The sequence below is a fragment of the Drosophila teissieri genome, chromosome 3L, assembly GCF_016746235.2.
Source record: "Drosophila teissieri strain GT53w chromosome 3L, Prin_Dtei_1.1, whole genome shotgun sequence".
NCBI classification, from domain to species: Eukaryota; Metazoa; Arthropoda; class Insecta; order Diptera; family Drosophilidae; genus Drosophila; species Drosophila teissieri.
Window position 1 is genome coordinate 21,318,146 of NC_053031.1, and position 21,433 is coordinate 21,339,578.

Here is a 21,433-nt window from a genome sequence, read left to right on the forward strand (position 1 = left end):
ACTGCACGGAAGTAAAACGTTCATTCAGTTTTCGGACTTTGCCAAGTGCGGCCCGCCTGGTTATAAATTAAAAGTACAATTAAAAGTACTACATACAAAGTTAAGCGAAAAATGTGCGGTATATTTTCCATATTTTCGAGGAATGGGGAACCGATACCCACGCAAATCCTCCATGGCAGCAAACACAGTCTGAGGGAAATGGCCTATCGACAGAGTGGAAAGCAGCGGCATCGTGGTCCGGATTCCACGGGGGTCCATATGATTCCCTCGGAAGGAGTGGCCATGGTTCATGAACGCCTGCGAATTGTGGGCGTGGAAATGGGCGATCAGCCCTTCGTCTCTGAGGATGGCAACCTCATCCTGGTGGCCAACGGTGAAATCTACAACTATTTGGAGCTTTCGGCTGAGATTGCTAAGAAACGTGGTTCCTACAACCCCAAGAGCGATTGCCACGTAATACTGGAACTGTACGAGGATTATGGAAAGGATCTTTTGCAGTACATCACCGGAATGTTTGCTTTTGCCTTGTACGATAGGAAGACCAAGGAAGTCCTTATTGCCCGAGATCCCTTTGGCATTATACCCATGTATGTGGGTGAGGATGCGGCGGGAAACCTTTGGGTGGCCTCGGAGATGAAGTGTCTGGTGGACTGCTGCTCCAAGGTAGAGACTTTCACACCTGGCGAGGCCCGCTTCGGTAAAGTTGGTGACCTTAAAACATGCTGGCAGTTTCAGCAGTCTTGGATCAAGGAGGTGCCTACTCAAAGCTGTGATTTAGCCCTACTGCGAGCCAACTTGGAGTCTGCGGTGCGAAGTCATCTGCAGTGCGATGTTCACCTGGGAGCTCTGCTGTCCGGCGGAGTGGATTCCAGTCTTATAGCCTCCATAGCCACAAAGATAATGCGCGAAAGAGATCCCAACTTCCGACTGAAAACCTTTTCTGTGGGTCTAAAGGATGCACCCGACTTCCAGGCGGCCAGGAGTGTGGCCAAATATATAGACAGTGATCATAAGGAAATCATATTCGAGATCGATGAAGCTCTGGATGGCATCAGGGATATTGTCTATCACTTGGAAACGTATGATGTGACCACCGTGAGATGTAGTTTGCCCATGCTGTTACTGGCTAGATATATCAAGAGCACCGGCATCAAGATGATCCTCTCCGGCGAGGGAGCCGATGAAATCTTTGGAGGTTATTTATACTTTCACAAGGCCCCAGGCTACGAGGATTTCCACGAGGAGTTGGTGAAGAGAGTGCGCCAGCTGCATTTATCCGATTGTTTGCGGGCCAACAAGGTAGCCATGGCCAAGGGAGTGGAGCTGCGAGTGCCCTTTCTGGACACTGGATTCGTAAACCATGTGATGCAAATCCGACCTGAGGATAAGATACCCGGGCCCCTCAACAAATTCGGGGGAGAACAGCAAAAGCGATTGGAAAAGTATATCTTGCGAGCCGCCTTTGCGGATAACTATCTGCCCGATGATGTCCTCTGGCGCCAAAAGGAACAGTTCTCCGACGGGGTGGGATACGATTGGATCGACAGCATCCGCAGGGTGGCCACCAGCCATGTCAGCGATGAAGAATTCGCCGGAGCCGCCCTACGGTTTCCCTTTAACACGCCCACCACCAAGGAGGCCTTCTACTATCGCTGCATTTTTGCTGAACAATTCCCCGGAGAATCGGCAGCCCGAACCGTAGTCAGATGGGTGCCACGCCTCGATTGGGGATGTCCGGAGGATCCATCCGGACGGGCACAGGCCGTCCACCAGTTCAAGTCTAGTCTAAGGAATGCCAATTAATTTCCACAATAAATTTGTTCAATTGGGAGTCAACTTGAGACGTTTTCAATTCATTTATATATTCATTTATATTTGAATTCTCTATGCGGTTTTGTGCATCTGTGGGTGTTCGGTTACAAAAATATTGCCATATGCTGATCACCGACACGTGGGCCCCACTTGTCAACTAAGTAAGAAGCCAGCTGGCGTCGACTACTTGATATGCATTGTAATTAACATTGTCATTTAGTAGATAAAACGGTCAATCCACACATATTACATGGTTCTCGCTGCTATCTTTGAGTGCACCTATTAAGTGAGGCTTGATAACACACTTTTATTATTTACATTTCCACTGTCTTTCATTATTTATAAATTTGTAAAAGTAATCTTCGATTCTAGCGGTGTGGAGAACTTTACAATAATATAAGATCTATTTTAATTTTAAATTCAGACGGTAATTAAATTTAAATTTTATTTCGTTAATAGCTCAAAAGAGTAATTTTTCTTAATAACCTTAAATAATGTAGCATAAGCAAAACGTTCATTATTTTATTTACATTTTGAACATTTGAAAATAACGACGTTAAGTTGTTTTACATTAAGTTGGCAGCGCGGTTTGGCAGTGTGACAGTAATTGTACATAAAACCATAAATAATCGATACGTCCCTGAGAGCCGCACTGTGGGATTTGCGCACCGCCCGCGTGCGGTCACACTTTTTGTACATTTTTTTTGCAACGCAACGGGCTGGCAAAACGCTGCTGAAATTAAGCTAAAAACCGTGTAATATACCCGCAACCCGTGGCAGAAACCGCTCACCGATGCCGAGACGCAGCAAAATGTGATGTTTGCCGGGTGCTGCAAACGCTCGGCGACCGCAAACGAAGTACAAGACCTAAAACCTCTGACCCCAAGCGCGTCACCCACTAGAAGGAGAGAGCGAGACGGACGGATAAGAGTAACAGAGGCAGGAAAAAAAAACTAGCGCTGGCCCCAAGACGTTGGAATTTCGTGAATTGTTGTTGCTGCAACCCAGCAATAACGGTACAGAGGACCACAGTAGCAGCAACAAATACCACAAACAGAAATGACAAAGTGAAACTGACTGCGCTGTCCCAAAAACAACGACTACAGCAATAACATTAATAACAAAACAAACCAAACTAGGAAGAGCAAAACTGTGATCTCTGCTTAACTTTTTATTTTTGGGGCAATTGTTCAATTTGGCTGTGCTCAAAAGTAAATTAAGTGAACTCGTTACGCCTATTTGCGGTGTTTGGCAACGCTTTTTCCAACCGACTACTGGAAAATCAATTCTTCAGATTGCCAAAGGGCAACTACAACTAGCAGTTGTTGAAGTTTTTCTTATATTTTTTGCGGCCCAGCCCAAAACAAAAAGCAGAGTAAAAGAAGAAGAGGAAGAAGGAGGAGCAGCGCAGCCGGATTTGCAAATAGGTATGTGTGTGCGTGTGTGTGTGAGTGCGTATCTCGAAGATACAGAAACAAAATTGTGTTAAATTAAGACACTTTTCCGCTCTTTCCCCTCTTTTGTACTCTCTTTTCGTGACATTTAGCCGCTGAATGACGTCGTCGCCGGCAATTTTTCAACAATTAACCAAAAAAAAAATAGCAAATTTATCGACAACCACAGCTGACAAACATTTTGTTAGGTTAATTTTAACCTCGAAAACCAGCACTTTGATTAACAAGTTCATATCTTATCGCCGCGTAAAACCCTGAAAAATAGTTACGAAAGCGTGTTTGTTGATGTTTTATTATAAATAGAAAATTGCGTATGCAAATGCTAATTTTTTAGTGGAATGAGCACCGATTCTCTACTGAGTTCTCGCTCTGCATCACTCTCTCAACAAGTCGCTGTTGTTGCTTAGTAATTTGGATATATTATCTCATTCTGCCCCTTCCATTTTTGCACCGAACGAAAAGTTTATGTATGGTTTATTCTTATCCATTTTGGATCATAGATGTACAAGCTTTGAATAAATATTGTTAGATTTTGCAAATAATGTTTCAACTTAGCTTAATATTCAGCTAAAAGAAGACAGCCATTAGAAAATATAAAATTTATTTTGCAGTGCACATAAAAAATATTACTCTCCGAACGCAATTTGTTGTTTTGTGACGGCATCGCACAATGCCAAAAATGTTGCCATTCAAATACAAATTCGATTCCGAATCCCCATGTATAAATCCATAGACAGAGCATATTGCTTCCTGTCGGCCATCCCCTTTTCCCCTGACTTCGTCACGCTCTCGGCTCCCTTAGATGATTCATGTTTCGTGCACGTAACAACGCCCCACCATCTGGGTGTCCGTAGCCCCCGAAAGCCACCTCTTCCACTTCCTACCCCAGAAACTCTGGCCGTCAGGTATCCAAGTATCAATGCAGCCACATATCCATATAGCCATGTATCCATCCACCCGCATAGCCGTTCACCTACTTTTTCAGCTCTCTTTGGGCCTCGGCCCACTCCCCAACTCTCTCATTTTATCGCCATTCTGGCTCTGACTTCACCTCACACGCAAATTGTTGGCCAACTAACTGCGGCTGTTGCCGCTTCTCGCAGCTCTACTGCGCACGAGCAGACCGCAATTAAAAGGCGATTAATGAGCATGTACAGGAATTGGCGGGAACTTTTCTTTAGAAAAGATGGAGCATTCAATTGGACGTTGATTTGCAGTTCCTTGCTTTGCTATGGAATTTGTAGTAGGAGCAGTCGATGAGAGTTAACGTAATATAAAAAAAAGTTCCCAAAAAAAAAAAAGTATTCTACCATGTCATAGTTTTTCAAAATTTAACAATGAATTTCTAAAATAAAATTAGTTTCATTTGTATCTTACACTTGTACACACTGTCGATAACATTTTACACGCCGCTCCGAAACCTGGTCAGTTTTCCCCACCAATTTCACAATTTATAGCCTCTTTCAGTTTTATTGTATCTGTATCCTTGCGCCAAAACTAGGCCCTCAGACTCATACATCTTTAATTTAATTTGGCACAGATTGTACCTGCATACGCTAACACCAATCCTGGTTTATTACAGTTGCCGCTGGACGAAGGACGAATAGACACCTGGAAAGATGGCCTATCGCAAGCCCAGCGATCTGGATGGTTTCATCCAGCAAATGCCCAAGGCGGACATGCGTGTGAAGGTACAGCTCGCCGAGGATCTGGTGACATTCCTTAGTGATGACACAAACTCGATTGTTTGCACGGACATGGGCTTCCTCATCGACGGTTTGATGCCATGGCTAACGGGCAGCCACTTTAAAATTGCACAAAAGTCCCTGGAGGCGTTCTCGGAACTAATCAAGCGATTGGGCAGCGATTTCAATGCATACACAGCTACCGTGCTGCCACATGTGATCGATCGGCTGGGAGACAGCAGGGACACAGTCCGCGAGAAGGCGCAGCTTCTGCTGCGCGACCTCATGGAGCACCGAGTGCTTCCGCCCCAGGCGCTGATCGACAAGCTGGCCACCAGCTGCTTTAAGCACAAGAACGCTAAGGTGCGCGAGGAGTTCCTCCAGACAATAGTGAATGCTCTCCATGAGTATGGCACCCAGCAGCTTAGTGTACGCGTCTATATACCACCAGTTTGTGCACTTCTCGGTGATCCCACAGTTAATGTCAGGGAGGCGGCCATCCAAACGCTGGTGGAAATCTACAAGCATGTCGGGGATCGATTGCGACCAGATCTCCGTCGCATGGATGATGTGCCCGCCTCGAAACTGGCTATGCTGGAGCAAAAGTTCGACCAGGTCAAACAGGAGGGCCTACTACTACCTTCAGCACTTAAAAACACCAATGGCAATGGAGTTGGCTTGGATGAGGCCGACAATATTGGGTTGAGGGACCGACCCACCAGGATTATTAAGCGGCCACTACACTCGGCAGTTTCGTCAGCACTGCGCCCAAAACCCAGTGTTAACGATGTGACCGGCGATGCCGGTGCCGTAACCATGGAGTCTTTTGAATCTAGCTTTGAGGTGGTCCCGCAATTGAACATCTTCCACGCTAAAGACATGGACGACATCTACAAGCAAGTACTTGTGATCATCAGTGACAAAAACGCAGACTGGGAGAAGCGTGTGGATGCTCTCAAGAAGATCAGGGCATTGCTCATTCTCAGCTATCATACCCAGCCGCAGTTTGTTGCTGTCCAGCTGAAGGAACTATCGTTGAGCTTCGTTGACATCCTCAAGGAGGAACTACGATCACAGGTGATCCGCGAGGCGTGCATCACCATCGCCTACATGTCTAAGACGCTGAGGAACAAACTGGATGCCTTCTGCTGGAGCATTTTAGAGCACCTGATTAATTTAATACAGAACAGCGCAAAGGTCATTGCATCAGCTTCCACTATAGCGCTGAAGTACATCATAAAGTATACACATGCACCAAAGTTGCTTAAGATCTACACAGACACTCTGAATCAGTCAAAGTCGAAGGACATAAGGTCCACACTGTGTGAGCTGATGGTGCTGCTCTTCGAGGAGTGGCAGACGAAGGCGCTGGAAAGAAATGCCACCGTACTAAAGGACACTTTGAAAAAATCCATTGGCGATGCAGACTGCGATGCACGCCGCCATTCCAGATGTGCCTATTGGGCTTTTAGGCGTCACTTTCCAGAGCTGGCAGATCAAATATATGGAACCTTAGACATAGCTGCCCAGCGCGCATTAGAAAGGGAACGTGAGGGCGGCGGAGGTGGAACTGGGGCTGGACCTGAAACAAGACGCACTGTATCCCGCATTGGCCGAACCCCTGGAACCCTGCAGAAGCCCACACCTAGTATGAGATCCATTTCCGCGGTGGACACTGCGGCTGCTCAAAGAGCCAAGGCTAGGGCGCAATATACTCTATATTCGAGGCAAAGGAAACCTTTGGGTCCTAGTAATTCAAACCAGGCACCGATGACAGGAGCAGCAGCAAGTGGATCACTGCCCAGACCTCGCCTGAATTCCAATACCGGTGGCACACCAGCTACCACGCCAGGATCGGTTACACCACGTCCCCGTGGACGGGCAGGAGTATCTCAGTCACAGCCAGGATCACGATCCACCTCGCCAAGCACAAAGCTGCGGGATCAGTACGGCGGTATTGGTAATTACTATCGTGGAGCTACTGGCGCCATACCCAAAAAGGCCTCTGGAATACCCCGAAGCACAGCCAGCTCTAGGGAAACGAGTCCAACTAGGTCAGGCGGTGGCCTGATGAAACGCAGTATGTACTCTACGGGATCGGGATCTCGACGTACGCCTGAGAGGAACAACCCAGTAAGACCATCGGCGGCGGCACGACTGCTGGCGCAATCTCGTGAAGCAGAACATACATTAGGCGTCGGAGATGATGGACAGCCGGACTATTTTTCCGGGGACTACATGCGCAGCGGCGGAATGCGGATGGGCAGGAAGCTCTTGGGACGTGATGAGTCCGATGACATAGACTCCGAGGCCAGTTCTGTGTGTTCAGAACGATCTTTCGACTCCAGCTACACTAGAGGTAATAAATCGAACTACTCACTTAGTGGGAGCCACACCCGCTTGGACTGGAGCACGCAGCGGGCGCCATTTGACGACATCGAGACGATTATTCAGTTCTGCGCATCGACGCATTGGTCTGAAAGGAAGGATGGCCTGATCAGCCTCACACAGTATCTGGCCGATGGAAAGGAGCTCACTCAGCAGCAGCTTCAATGCGTTCTGGACATGTTCCGCAAGATGTTCATAGATACACACACAAAGGTGTACTCCCTGTTTTTGGACACGGTCACCGAGCTCATTCTGGTTCATGCGAACGAACTTCACGACTGGCTCTTCATCTTGTTGACTCGGCTGTTCAACAAACTGGGCACCGATCTACTAAATTCGATGCACAGCAAGATTTGGAAGACCCTACAGGTGGTCCACGAATATTTCCCCACGCAGTTGCAGCTTAAAGAGCTATTTAGAATCATCTCGGATTCCACTCAAACGCCAACTACCAAGACGCGCATCGCGATTTTGCGCTTCCTCACGGATCTGGCCAATACGTACTGCAAAAGCAGCGATTTTCCCAGCGACCAGAGCCAGGCCTGCGAGCGGACGGTCCTAAAGCTGGCTCAGCTGGCGGCGGACCAGAAGTCAATGGAGCTGCGCTCCCAGGCCAGGAGCTGCCTGGTGGCCCTCTACAACCTGAATACCCCGCAAATGACCCGGCTACTGGCCAACCTTCCAAAGGGATACCAGGACTCTGCCCGCTCCTGCATCCAGTCGCACATGAGGAGGCAAAGCCAAAGTGGCAATTCGGGTGCCAATTCGCCTAGTAGCTCGCCGTTGAGCAGTAGCAGTCCCAAGCCTTTGCAAAGTCCCTCTGTGGGTCCATTTGCCTCGCTGCAGAGCCACCACCACCAACTTAGCCTCAGCTCTACTAGTCCACGTTCGCGGCAGTCCTCCGTGGAGCAGGAGCTGCTCTTTTCCTCGGAGCTGGACATTCAGCACAACATCCAGAAGACGTCGGAGGAGATCCGGCACTGCTTCGGCGGTCAGTACCAGACGGCGCTGGCGCCCAATGGCTTTAATGGACACCTGCAGTATCATGATCAAGGTCAACAGGATTCGTGTGCCTCCCTGTCTTCCAACTCCAAGACGCAATCGTCAGCCAACACCACCCAGTCGAATACACCTGAGTCAGCAACTATGAGGCTGGATAATCTGGAGCGGGAAAGGACCACTCAGAATGCCAAGTCACCAACTGGCGATGCCAAGGTGACCACCGTCTCGATAAATATGGCGGAGAATGGAGAGCTAATACTGGCTAGCAATCTGATGGAGAGCGAAGTGGTGCGTGTGGCCTTGACGCTGACAAAGGATCAGCCCGTGGAGTTGCTCCAGACGTCACTCACTAACCTGGGGATTTGCATCAAGGGCGGAAACTGTGAGCTGCCCAACAAACACTTTAGATCGATCATGCGAATGCTTCTCAACATTCTGGAGGCGGATCACACGGACGTAGTCATCGCCGGCCTGCACGTGCTCAGTAAAATAATGAGGAGCAACAAAATGCGTCACAACTGGATGCATTTCCTAGAGCTGATCCTGCTCAAGATCATCCAGTGCTATCAGCACAGCAAGGAGGCTTTGCGGGATATCGACTCGATGATACCAAGGATAGCACCATCTTTGCCGCTGGACCTGTCCATCAATATTGTCAATCCTGTTATTGCGACGGGAGAGTTTCCCACAAATTTGTGCGCCATCAAGATCCTGCTGGAGGTGACCGAACACCATGGCTCGGACATCACAGATGCCCACTTGGATATTGTGTTTCCGAACCTTGCGCGATCAGCGGACGACACGCAATCGATGGTTCGCAAAGCGGCGGTTTTCTGCATCGTCAAGCTGTACTTTGTTCTGGGAGAGGAGAAGGTCAAGCCGAAGCTTTCAGTGCTGAATCCCAGCAAGGTGAGGCTGCTTAACGTTTATATCGAGAAGCAGCGGAACTGCATCAGTGGTGGCGGAAGCTCTACAAAAAACTCCTCCGCGGCATCGTCGTCATGATTGCGGGAGCCCTTGATAGGATTCCTGCATCAGCACCATCACAAACAAGACACGGACGCAGTTGCTTCCCTCGGTCTGAGAAGGAAGTGAGGAGCGGCGGACATAAAACAATATATATATTACATTAACTAATTATTTATAACTAATTATTACTGATGATCCGATAATTGTGTAACTGTTCGATGCATATATAAAGCAGATGCAAACGAAAGTCAAGGGCCATCGCCCTTTAATGTGAGCAGAAAAACTATTTATACTTGTACGGGAACTAAAGCGATTAAATCAGCAAATTGTACTAAAATTGTAGCCAACTCCGCACTCCTCACACCTCAACCTTTTACGTCCTATACCCTCAATCGCTCAGTTGTATGTCTTTTACCAGCTCCTAACTATTAACGCTGATTCTGTTTAGTAAGCCTATATACCGCTCTTTTTGGAACCTCAGACGTGTGCTTTTCTACTTTAGTTCCAGGCAACTTTGTATCCTTATTTCGTTTCGGCTCAACTAAATTCTAATTACTATTATTAATACGATTCTGCTCTTACAACTGAACTATTTTTGTAATTAATTTAAACACACAAACCCACACAAAAGATTAAAAACAAACACTTATAGGTTATGTAATAATATTTATAAATAAATTAAACGATTAAAACAGTTAAACAAAAGTCCCCAAAATACAAAGCGTAAACAACATGTCAGCCTTTTGTTTGCCATCAGTTTTGCGTGATTTATTTCATAAAATTCAAACTTTCAAATAATTATTTACACACGTACTTAACTATACTAAATAGTTGGTTTATTCTGTTTCCTTCTCGGTTCATTTGTTGAAGACATCCAAATAGTAGGTCTAAAAGTCAACGCTACAAGTTTTCATTGTGTTTTCTTTTTGTTGGTGAGTAGTTTCATTAGATATTATCTAGTTTCTTTAACAACTATAAAACATTTTTGAATGTCGCTCGATGTGTTTGGATTTTGTTTCCGTTTTTGGTAGTTCGCTTGTTTTTCTCTTCATTGATTTGTTCGATTTGCATTTGAAATTTGGTTGGGCCCCTTTGAAACCTGAACTTTGTTGTTTCTCTACAAGTAAATCATACAAATTCGTTACGTTTATTTCTTTACGCCAGATATTGGAAATCAATTCAAGTAAATTAAGGCACTCAATACAACAATGAAATCGATTAGAAAATTAATAAGTTGTTAGTAAATCGGTAGAAAACAAATCAATTTCGCCAAGTACAAATTAGTGCGGTGGTTCGAGTGTATCTGTCTCTGTATGGGTGTATCTGTATCCATGTGTGTGTGTGTGTTTGTTTGTGTATGTGTGCGGCAGTGCCCTAGACTTAAATGAATTGCATTGCTTAAACATTAACTATCTGGCTATAGATTACCGTAGCTAATCTATCATTTGTATTTGTATTGTACATAAACTCCTAAATTATGGTGTTTTTAATTAAATATACTTTTCAATGGCACATCTATTTGCAATAAGTACGATTTTTCGCTCTGTCTTGCTTTACTTATTTTTGGGATGTTATCGGAAATTTTAACACCAAAAACAATGGATTCAATCGGAAACGGTCCTGTAAGCGATTTTTGAGTGTTAATTACTTTAACGTAGAATTTAAGAAAAATATCCCCGAACTCCTGGAGGCCTTGAACATTTTTAGATCCAATTGCCAACTGCCGAAGTAGTTTGACTAAGCCTAGAGTTACATTTACGAAATGCATTCTTATGTACAGTGGGACAAGATTTCGACTTACATTCTGGATCGATTTAAAATACCTTGATCTACTTATTTGAATATTCATGTACATGTATATGGTGTTGCTAACAATATTTTGGCTTCTTGTTTCCTTTGGTTTTTCTACGTTTTCTATCATTCTTGTGATAAATTTTGACCGCACTCATTGTTAACAATGCCCCCCTCAACAACAACTCTTCGGGGGATACATTTTCTAATTTTGACCGAAAAAGGCACACACAGAGAATATCGAACGACAACTACTATGCACGACTACAACAACACTAACCCTAATCTATATATGATCCGCGCGATATCGGTGAACCGTGTCTAATAGCCGTTGCAGCGGATTTCCCCGTAGCGAGCTCTTGGTCTTCCGGCTCCATAGGCCGTGTATCGCTCATACGCCATGTAGTCCGGTACCTCGTAGCCGTAGTCTCTCATTCGATTCCTTGGATAGCCGCCTTGGTTCTGCTCCTCATACGGATAGTAGTTGTGTGTAGCCATGGCCGGGGACTCGATGTAGCCTCCAGCTGGATAAGATGGACAGTTGTTGGGTGCACTGCCTGCATAGTCCTCGGCCAATCGCTCGACTAGGGTTTCTGGTGTTTGTAGGAAGCGTTCGGAGAAGCGACCAATTTCGGTGGAACCAAAAGCCTGCAGGAATCCCGGTAAAGGCTTGATGTCCTGCGGGGATTTCATAGGTATTAATTAGAAAAAATTTAGGAATTGTATATCAGCATTGTATTAAAATATACCTTATATTATACAAAAAAAAATAAAACGCTTATTTTAAATGTGGTTTTTAAAGAAAAGGACGAGCTAAATTTTCGGACTATGAGTCAAGATCAGAGAATGATGCAACAAAAAATGGTTAGCTCACCCTAATTTGCTCTCTAACAATCGGCTCCACAGCCTCCATATTCTCGCTCTCCCCGACTTCCTTTTTGGCCGTCTTGCGTTTTGATTTCTTGCTCGGAATAAGATCGCACTCGATGATGCGGTTGTTGCTGCTGCGATTCTTTCCAGATGTGGCACACCGCTTGAGGGTGCTAGCCTGCTGTTGCTGGTGCTGCAACTGCAATTGCTGCTGCTGCTGCAGCAGGTGAGCCAAGGCGGGTGGCACACTCGCATTTTGGCCGAAACCAATGGGCGAGTTCTGTGGTGCCGGCGGAGTGCGCGGGCGCCGCGGCGTTGGACTCCAGTTGTTCGTCACCGGATGTTGCTGCTGTCGCTGTTGCAAGTGGAAAGCACAAAAATCGATTTAGTTTTTTTCCAAGCTGTTTTGCAGCGGCAAAGTTGTTACGCTCAAGTAGCGGGTACTTGAACAACTTTGCTGCCAGTCTCCCCTCGGTCTCTCTACACACTATCATCCCCATTTCCCGCCAGCTGGCAGCTCGTGTTACCAGGCAACCCCCAAAAGAGCCACCTCCTCCTTTTCCGAACCAGCTCCAATCCTACCAGTCAGCTAGCCAGCCATCCAGACAGCCGGGTGAAGTTCAGCGTAGCTCTCCAAAAATCAATAGGCGCCCCATTTTATGTACGGCTGGAACACCCTGTAAAAAGGCTTCCGGACGTGGTTCTCTCCATTCGAGAGCTTTTCCGGTGCTTTCTCTCAATTTTTACGGACTGCTCAGTCAGACCTTTTTATGAGTAAAGCCGGTCGATGGAGCTAAACGCATTTCGCCTTTGGCCTTCTCATTTTTGGCCAGGACTGGTGATGAGTGTGGGCTGCTGTCATTATCAGGCTCTGGTTGCTCGCCTGCTTTGGCCTAATTTATCTCGTCAGTATGGCAGGATACCCGCCACCTGATTGCCTCTTAATTATACCCCTTAAATATCCGCGCTGCACCTGCAGCTTTAATTTGCCATTTCTCCCGCCCGCGCTAATTCGATTCCATCCACCACTTACCGCATGTCCTGGCCTCTCGTCGGCCGCCTCGATTATTGGATCACCTTTGGTATCCTGCGGCGTCGTCGGCGCATCCGAGGATGCTGATGAGTCCGGCTGCAAATTAGTTTCTGCACGCTTCACAACTTCCGATGGAGTGGGCGCTGTGCGTTTTGCCTTATCAGCGGCCACTGGCGACGTGGCGCTTATGTCATCTGGAAAATACGTTAAAAAGTAATTAGAAGAAGAAGGCTTTATTTTTTGCGCAAAACTGGAGCTCTAATTATTTTGTCATGCCTGCAGGCGGCATCAAGGGTTCAAAACCAGGCCCAGAACATTGAGCATTCAACGAGGAATCGCGGGGCTTTCTCGCACACGCTTATCAAATCACACTTCCCGAGGCCAGCAAGAAAGAGAGAGAGAGAGAGCGATGGTAAGACATGCACTTGTTGAACGTGGCTAACGCACACATACACACCGCCTCATGCACCAACACAAGCAAAAGGGCGGAGAGTGAGCGCGGAGGGACATCATCAAAAAGTGTAGCGCACTTCTCGGCGCATGCGACTCTGCCTGCAATGTTTACGTATTTCCATCGGGTTTGGCAAATGTTTTAGACTTGATTTTCCTAGTATGGCAGTAACTACAATGTATTTGATGCATTTGATGTAATATTCTAAAAAATATTCCCGGCATTGTTAATATTCACTTTTAAGTTAGTATCCTAACTTTAGATTTTTAAAGTCCAGTTATGAATGGTTCAAATGTATTTGAGCCTCCTAAGCGACCAAAGTTCAGTCTTTATCAAAGGGCATTTCCAATATCTGCACTCTTCTTTTTCCTGCACTTTATTTCACATAACGGACATTGATTTTTGCCTCCATATGGTGGCTAAAATAGGACGTTGAGGCTGAAGTCGAATTTGAACCCTGGCTATTGCACTAGGGAGCTGTTCCTATTCCTGTTCCTCGTCTTATTTCAGGGTGTCGCTGGTTCCTCCCTTGATTAATACACGGAAAAAAATACTGGTTCAACATTATCAACGATCAATTCGAAGATAGTGGTAAAAATAATTTTAAAACCCCAAAGCAATTTTTATGATTTAAATACTTAGCATTGTTCTAATATTAGAAATCGAATCGAATCTTTTTCTTCCGTGCATGTGTCTGTGGGTGTTTGCCTGTTTTTTGCTGTCTGTGTGGGCAGCTTGAATAACGGTAGTAAAGCGGCAAAAGCAGCGGCAACCACCGCATTACGCTGAAAAGTTCATTTACATGCTGGCTGTGATGACATTTCACGCACACACAGACGCCATAAAGACACCCTTAGATATTGCTGTGTGGGTGTGCTTGTGGGTGTAAGTCAAACGCCCATTGATAACGATGTAGCTCTACACAAAAAACACCAGTAAAACAGGCAAGCACTCCACCAGACTCTCAAAAGTATTACCTGAACATTGGAAAACAGACAAAAATAAGATTTTTGGATTTACCAAATCTTGGGGGGAATATATTATATAACTTAAATCTTTCAATGAATCTGTTATTAAATCATTATACTGCAATCGAATATATTATATTTTAGCGATGTGTTCCTATTTTTCGGATTTTTCCCAGTGCAGAAGTTCGTTTGCACGGGAAATATTTAGACAAAAGCTGTGGGTTTACTTCGCACCTGGTGGGTCATCCGCATACGCAGTTGACTTATTGATTTGCACACACGACAAAAAAATGAAAAGCCACACATCGGCGATTCTCGGTTGCTCCTATTCGCGTGCCTAAGTAGACAGCTAATTTGAAGTTCGCCGAAGCGCCATGACGTAGGCGCCCTCCAAAAGGCCACCCGCCCTCTTATAGAGCCACCCTTTTTGTCGGAAAACGGAAGTATTTCAGCAGTTAACCAACGCTGATTGGTTGAGTGTTTGCAAAACGTCGGCTTGTCAGGCTTGTGAAATATGTGGGTGATTGGAGGGGGCTGGAGGCGGAGGAGCCGCTGGAAAAACCTGACGGAAAAGCGCTTCTGATGAGGAGCTTTACGGACGACACTCTGGACACGCTGACAACGATGACGGCAACACGAACGGACAGTTCTTGCATTAATTTGCATGCGGAATCAAGCATAAGTCTATGCACGCACAGTGGGGCTGATTGAATCTCACCAACGAGTCTTACGATTCAAAACATATTTTCTTTTTGAAAATTATAATGAAAACATTTTGATGGAATAAAATTGTTATGGAGGTATGAAGTCCAAACTAATTTTTTTTTCTCCCTAAGTGATACATACTAAGTAAGTGTTTTCAGCTTAGGTTCCTTAAATATCTCCAGAAAAACTCTTCTTGTCCGCTTAAAATATTTTTCTCTTCAGTCAGACTCAAAATAAGCGATCGATTTCGAATCACACGCGTGCCTTAAATCGTTGATTTGAGCTGAAGTAACTGCCCGGTGGCTGTCGCCCGTTGCCGACTTGAATACTTGTTACATAATCTGCCTGACATATGTTTGCATAAATTTTCGAATTCTCCCTCGCGGCCGTGCATAATTGCAAATTAAATAGAGTGTAATGAAGGAACGACAGGCGAACGACATGCGACGCGACGCGATGCGATGCGATAAAAAGCTGACAACTTACCGGCAATATCGAGCGGAGTGTCCGCCTTCCTCACTTCCGACGTCACCGGTGGCTGGTGTTCCTCCTCCTCGTAGTCCCGCGCATCCCCCGGACAGTGATAGGGCACACAGGAGGCGGACTCCACGGACATGTTAACCGGATATTCTCCACTGTAAACGGGCGTGCTCTGACTGCTGTCGCTCCTCGCCCGCGTGCTGCAACTGCTGATGCCGCTGTCCGTTCCGGTGGCACTGATCATGGGCGGCGAAGTGGTCAACCGCTGAGCGGGTGACTCGGCCACCGCCTCCACCTCGACATCCGGATCCTCGAGCTTTGGGGTTCCAGGCAGCGGGTGATGTTGCAGTTGCTGTTGGCTCAAATGCTGCTGCTGACTTAGGTGCTGCTGCTCGGCGCTGTAGCTGCGCAGCGGTTCCAGGTAGCTGGGTGGCAACACGGTGCGATTTGGAGCTGGCGTGGAGGATCTACCAGGTGGCGCGTAGTGGGGCGTTGGGCCCGCAAAGCCACCAAAGCCACGGGATTGGTATGAAGCGGAAGAACTGTATGGCAAGGGGGCTGGTGGCTCGTAGCCAGGCAGAGATTGCTGTGGATGTTGCTGCTGCTGCGGCTGTAGCTGCTGGTAAGGATGCGTTCTGGGCGGATAGTGGAGCACGCTGGAGGGGATTATCTGCTGACCAGCCGCCGTGAACATCCCCTGATGGTGCTGGCTATAGTGCGGCGAGGCGTACGGAGCATACCGATAGTAGTTGGGCATGTAAGAAGCACTAGAAGAAGACCCATAGCCATAGCCATAGGGATGGTAGCCGGTGTAACCCGACCTGTAGGGCTGCGGCGGATAGTGCGACATCGTCGGCGTCTGATGATGCGGGTGGTGATGGTGATGACTATGCTGATGATGCTGATCGTAGAAGTTGGCTGGATATCGATCCGACATGTTACTCCCTGGGACTTCTTGCTCCGTTACTTATTCCACCGCAGCAACTGGAGGCTAGGAGTCGTGAGCCCCATGCCGTGCCGATTGGCCACCATGTCGCTTATGCCCGGTGTCCTCTTACATGTGACGCTTTTATTGATTTTTGCCTTTTCGGCCAATCACAAATCCTTCGGCTTGCTTTTGTTGTTCTCGTCTGGCCACGCTTGGCTGCCCTTTATTTATGTTCGAATCAATTTTCGCCACACTTGCAGTTTTCTTATTGTCCTCCTGTGAATGGAGCGAAAGAAAAGAAGTGAGCAAGGGATGTGGCTTTATTATCAGATGGAAATAGTATGTCCCGTGTGAGTGTTGATGCCACGACATTTGACGGCCCAACGGAAATGGTAATGCCAATGGCGAGATCGTTAAACAGCAGCCCATGGCTGGGAATAAGGAGACAATTGCGCGCGGAGGGCCGCAGACAATTCAATTAACATCGGGCCAATAACATTTTATGTGAGGTACATGGTCCTGTGGTTTAGTTGGCCGAGTTACGAGGGAAATTATGTGGTTTCAAGACTACTAAGCTGACCAGGACTAAGAGATAAGTAGGGGCATTATGGAAATATTTATCGTCTACTCAAGATATGTGTGCTCTTTTTATAGCTTCTTTAAATATTCTTGCCTTAAAGTAATTTTTTAAAATTATTTTTTTTTAAGTAAAACATATTGATTGTCAATTGAAAGACTCAAATATTTGCACCGATAATTTAAAAGATCGTATTGAATGTAAGAAGCCAATCTAGTTACGCAAGCTTTATCTTTTTCGAAGCCCCCTGGAACGAGAAACCCATTCCTCTATTGTGGATCCTTGAGTCTAACTGAGTGCAATCCAGACATTCCATACATGCTAATGAGAGCCAGCAACTCGCCGAATAATTGCAGGCGATGTTATGATGCACGAAATGCGGTTGCCGACTGAAGACTGCTGGCTTATGGGAAACGGATGGCAGGGTCTGGCAATTGGGGAGCTGGGACGGCGAAAAGTGTGGTGGAAGGTCCCTGGCCTGGCGGGTGGGTGCATCTCTTGATGGGCCATGCGCAAAATTCCGTTTGTTTTGCACTCACGCACAGGCTGCTGTGGCACCACAGCGACGAAACAAACAGCCACACAACTTATCGAGCGCATCTCCAGCAAACACACACTCGCATACACATTCTTGCATAGACCACTCACACACTTTCAATGAATAACCGCATGCATTTGGCCGCATGCAAACCGTTAATGAGCCACAAAAGTGCCACACATCTGGAGTGGGATTGATAAGGACCTGTGGTTGGGCGATGCCAAGTCGTCACCAGGCAACCCCGAAACGTCTTCCAGCAGCTTCTCTTAGCCACAGAACCGCACGTCATCCGCACAGGACATTACATATCAGCACACACAATTACTTTACACGCAGGAGAATATATAGTAGTTTAATTAATTACCTAGTTATTAACACAAAACGGTTATGAATGTATTTAGATGCATTAATTTAATTTTAAATGCTACGTTTTAGAACCTTTCACCTTGATATACAGAGAATACAGTGAACAATTTATTTATGTTTAATTATTTATATATTTATGAATGATAACCAATTTGTGATCAAATTACTAAAAGTCCCAGTAATGTAATTGATTTATATTTTTTTACATTAAAAGTGAAGTTATAAAATTATATTATGCCATTTATTATAGTCTAACAATATTTTGACTTAAATATCCAAAAAGTAATATTTCCCTTGTGTTTCTCATTTACTTGTGTGCGCCTGTAAGCGTGAGCTTGACGTGTGCGTTTATTGATTAATAAACTTTTTTGTGCAAAAACACCAGAAAAGGCGAACAATAATAATTGAAGGCAATCGCTAGTGGGTGGAACGTGGGAGCCGGGAAGGGGAAACCTTTATTGATTGGAGGGCCCGAGCGAGTGACGTTTCAGATGAGGTTACTGATGATGGTGACGATGATGATGATGTCCTGGCAGCAAATTAGCAAGTCAGGGGTGGGGAGCGAGGTGGCAGGACAACTCTATTAGCAAAGTCAAACACGGCTGGCGGAGTGGATAACATAATCAATGTAAACACAACTTGGTGAGAGAAAGCCAGCCATTAGCCGGCGAAGAGTGAGCTCGAGAGAGCTACAGAGAGATATAATATATGGGGAGAGAGCTTTCGAGTCCAAAGGGTTAGTCGAATCGAAAACTGGCTGGCGTAAACGAAATGAGCCTCGAAATACATCTAGTTAAGCAACTGCAATCGTTGGGTCCCCAGAAAGGAAGGCAAGTCTGGCCTTTCGCTCTCTCTGTCCCCCTCTTTCTCTCTCTCTGTCGCTACTACGCTCTTTGGATCCTGCGACAGGAAACGGAAGTTGAGCACGGCAGTCGTGTAAATGGATGGATGGATGCTGTGCATGTGTGTGTGTATGTTGGTGGTGCCTCTTTTTGGGACAGTGCGACACAACAGCAGCAGCAGCAACAGAACAGCCTCCCACTCGCCGCCACCGTGTATATATAAATCAATAAAAACAGCAGCCGAGACGGGGTTTCGCCTCAGCTCTTGCACTGTTTCTGTACTTTTTTTTGATTCCTCCTCTGCGTCCAGAAGCAGCGGCAGTAACCGAAGAAGGAGCAGGACGAGGAGCTGCTGGTGTACACAATCATTACACGGACCGCGCGCGTCACACGGTGCGTATGTGCAATGTGTCCCGAGCGAAGCACCCGAATGTATGCAGCGGAATATATAGCGATTTTAATTGAGTATCTGCTCGAAGGAGCGTTTCCAATAAATAAACGCCAAAATGGGGCAGGACTTCAAGTGCGCGGGGTTTTTGTAAAATATGCTTGGGTGTAACAATAGATGTTTTTTTAAGGAAAGTGGGTTACAATTAATATAAAATATAAAATAAACATAAATGAGTTGCTTAAGTGCACTCAGTTTTATTTCTTATAAAGTATGGAAATTCTCTAAGCTGTTTATGAAAATATAAAAAAAAAGATGACAACGTTGAAACGTTTAATTATTAAACTGAATTTTGAACATGTTCTTTTAAAATTGAACTTACCACGATTTAATTTTATAATAAACAATAACCATAAGTGATGTTTTCTTAAAATATATTTGTAGATCTTAAAATTTTTTTTTATTATTTATTACCTTATAATCGATTATTGGTTGTATTTAATTTTCAACTTTAGTAATACAGTTGAAGTTGCTGTGTTTTAAGTTTTTGGTTTGCATGTATCAAATATTTTTATTCCGCCACTGCGATATTATTTGATGTAATAACTAGCCTCGCCTTTGATTTAGAAAATTCCCCAATTATTTTTCCACTTCGAAAAGCCGTTAAATTTGAAATTCTAGTGCCCACACAAAGCAGTTCACAACGGTTCCCGAGAGGGACGCACTTTTCCGCCGACTTTTCTCTTCGAGGCTCGAGCGGAAAAATCGAAGAGCGGCCGGCCCAGAACACCAAGTGATCGGACCACGGCGGCGTCACTCGGACGGAGGCCTCAGTTCGGTGCGGAGTCCGCCGTTACGTATACGCAGTGTGTGTGCGACGCGCGCTAAAGTCCAACGTAGACTGAAACGCGATACGTGGGCGCGCTGCCATTTATACACCAAAGGCCCCCAAGATAAAGAAGAAAAGCTGGCAAAAGACACAAGCACCACAGCAAGGAGCAGACGGAAAACGGCGAAAAAAATAGCTAGGAAAAACAACACACAGAAGCTGCTGCACTGGGAACTTTGTGACCCGATTCGATGGGCAACCTGCCCACATGCGCGAGCGAGCTTTTCCTTTTCGCCATTTTCGAGGGCGGAAAATGCGCTGCACTTTGCTCTCCCCCTCTCAATCTCTCTTCGCGGCTCTCTCAGAAATGGCGGAGTAAAAACTATTCGCTTTGCTTACGAATTAGAGCACAAAACAGAAAGCCAACCAAAACAGAGAGGCATGCCGAAAGGAATCTAGAACGTGGCGTTACTTCTAAATGGGCGAGAGATTGGCCATTCCCAGAGAGAATTTGAGCCATAGAGAGCGTGAGTGCGGAACACATTTTCCGCCAGAGTCCCACTTGGGGGTTTCCCACGTTCGCTGTGTGAATAAGGTATGTGTTGTGTATAGGCTCGATTTATCGATGTCCGGGCCACGAATTTCCAACAGCGTGCGAAAAACCATAGCGCACTTTCCGGCAAACTCGTGGTGCACTCTGTCAAGGGATGATTCCGCTTATGAGTCTCCCGCGAACCTGTGGCATTCGGCCAGCCCAACTTTAGATGACCGATAAGCCGCAGAGCAGACTGATAACAACGGAGGTGAACTTCTCAAAGAGCAGGTGCACTTCCAGGCTGACTAACTGGAATTCTTCCAAAGATTTCTAATTTCTAATTGGAAACTAGTTATTCAAAGGGAGTTTCTAAAACTAAACAAATTCATGGGACCATATGTATATCTTACTTTTGATTGCTTAAAATAAATTGATATACAGATGTGTTCGACGGCGGTGACACTTACCAAATATTGTGTAACTGTATTTAAGTAAAATGTTTAATTTTGCATATCAGTGACCAACATTTATTTCAGCCTTCAGTTTCTTAATAATTGTCAAAATAGGAAGGAACTTTGTTTGACAGGTACATTCTTGAAATATTCTTTCTTTCACAAGCAATGGTAGATAGTAGTTTTAAAAGTCCTGTAAAAATATATTTTGAAATGCCTCCACCATCCCCTAATCAATTATTGGGTTTAAATTACGAGACCCTTATACCGCTGGCCACCCACTGCGCATCCGCGGCACTCGCTCTCTGGCTCTTTAACCAAGTGCACGTGTTTTTTGCGGTTTTTGCATGCCTGGCCAAAGAGGAAAACC

The 21,433-nt window shown here is 45.8% G+C and overlaps 3 protein-coding genes across 5 annotated transcripts; 2 read left to right on the plus strand and 1 right to left on the minus strand.

Annotated features, from left to right (window-relative positions):
• LOC122616432 (asparagine synthetase [glutamine-hydrolyzing] 1) lies at positions 1-1,868 on the plus strand. Its single transcript, XM_043791880.1, has one exon. It carries the CDS (start codon positions 112-114, stop codon positions 1,801-1,803), a length of 1,692 nt encoding a protein of 563 aa, XP_043647815.1. The 5' UTR covers positions 1-111; the 3' UTR covers positions 1,804-1,868.
• Positions 1,869-2,498: 630 nt separating this feature from the next.
• Positions 2,499-9,647, plus strand: LOC122616182 (CLIP-associating protein). Of its 2 annotated transcripts, none has more exons than XM_043791535.1 (2): positions 2,499-3,239; positions 4,849-9,647. In XM_043791535.1, exon 2 carries the CDS (start codon positions 4,886-4,888, stop codon positions 9,344-9,346), a length of 4,461 nt encoding a protein of 1,486 aa, XP_043647470.1. In that variant the 5' UTR covers positions 2,499-3,239; positions 4,849-4,885; the 3' UTR covers positions 9,347-9,647. The 2 variants fall into 2 exon arrangements, with proteins under 2 accessions (XP_043647470.1, XP_043647468.1); XM_043791533.1 differs by lacking the exon at positions 2,499-3,239 and adding an exon at positions 4,556-4,690.
• A 404-nt stretch (positions 9,648-10,051) lies between these two features.
• Positions 10,052-21,424, minus strand: LOC122616183 (extensin). 2 transcript variants are annotated; one of them, XM_043791537.1, is made up of 6 exons: positions 21,079-21,424; positions 15,615-16,812; positions 13,005-13,198; positions 11,976-12,326; positions 11,382-11,779; positions 10,052-10,427 (listed from the first exon to the last, which is right to left on the minus strand). In XM_043791537.1, exons 2-5 carry the CDS (start codon positions 16,543-16,545, stop codon positions 11,423-11,425), a joined length of 1,833 nt encoding a protein of 610 aa, XP_043647472.1. In that variant the 5' UTR covers positions 16,546-16,812; positions 21,079-21,424; the 3' UTR covers positions 10,052-10,427; positions 11,382-11,422. The 2 variants fall into 2 exon arrangements, with proteins under 2 accessions (XP_043647472.1, XP_043647471.1); XM_043791536.1 differs by lacking the exon at positions 21,079-21,424 and adding an exon at positions 19,722-20,554.
• Between the last annotated feature and the right edge of the window lie 9 nt (positions 21,425-21,433).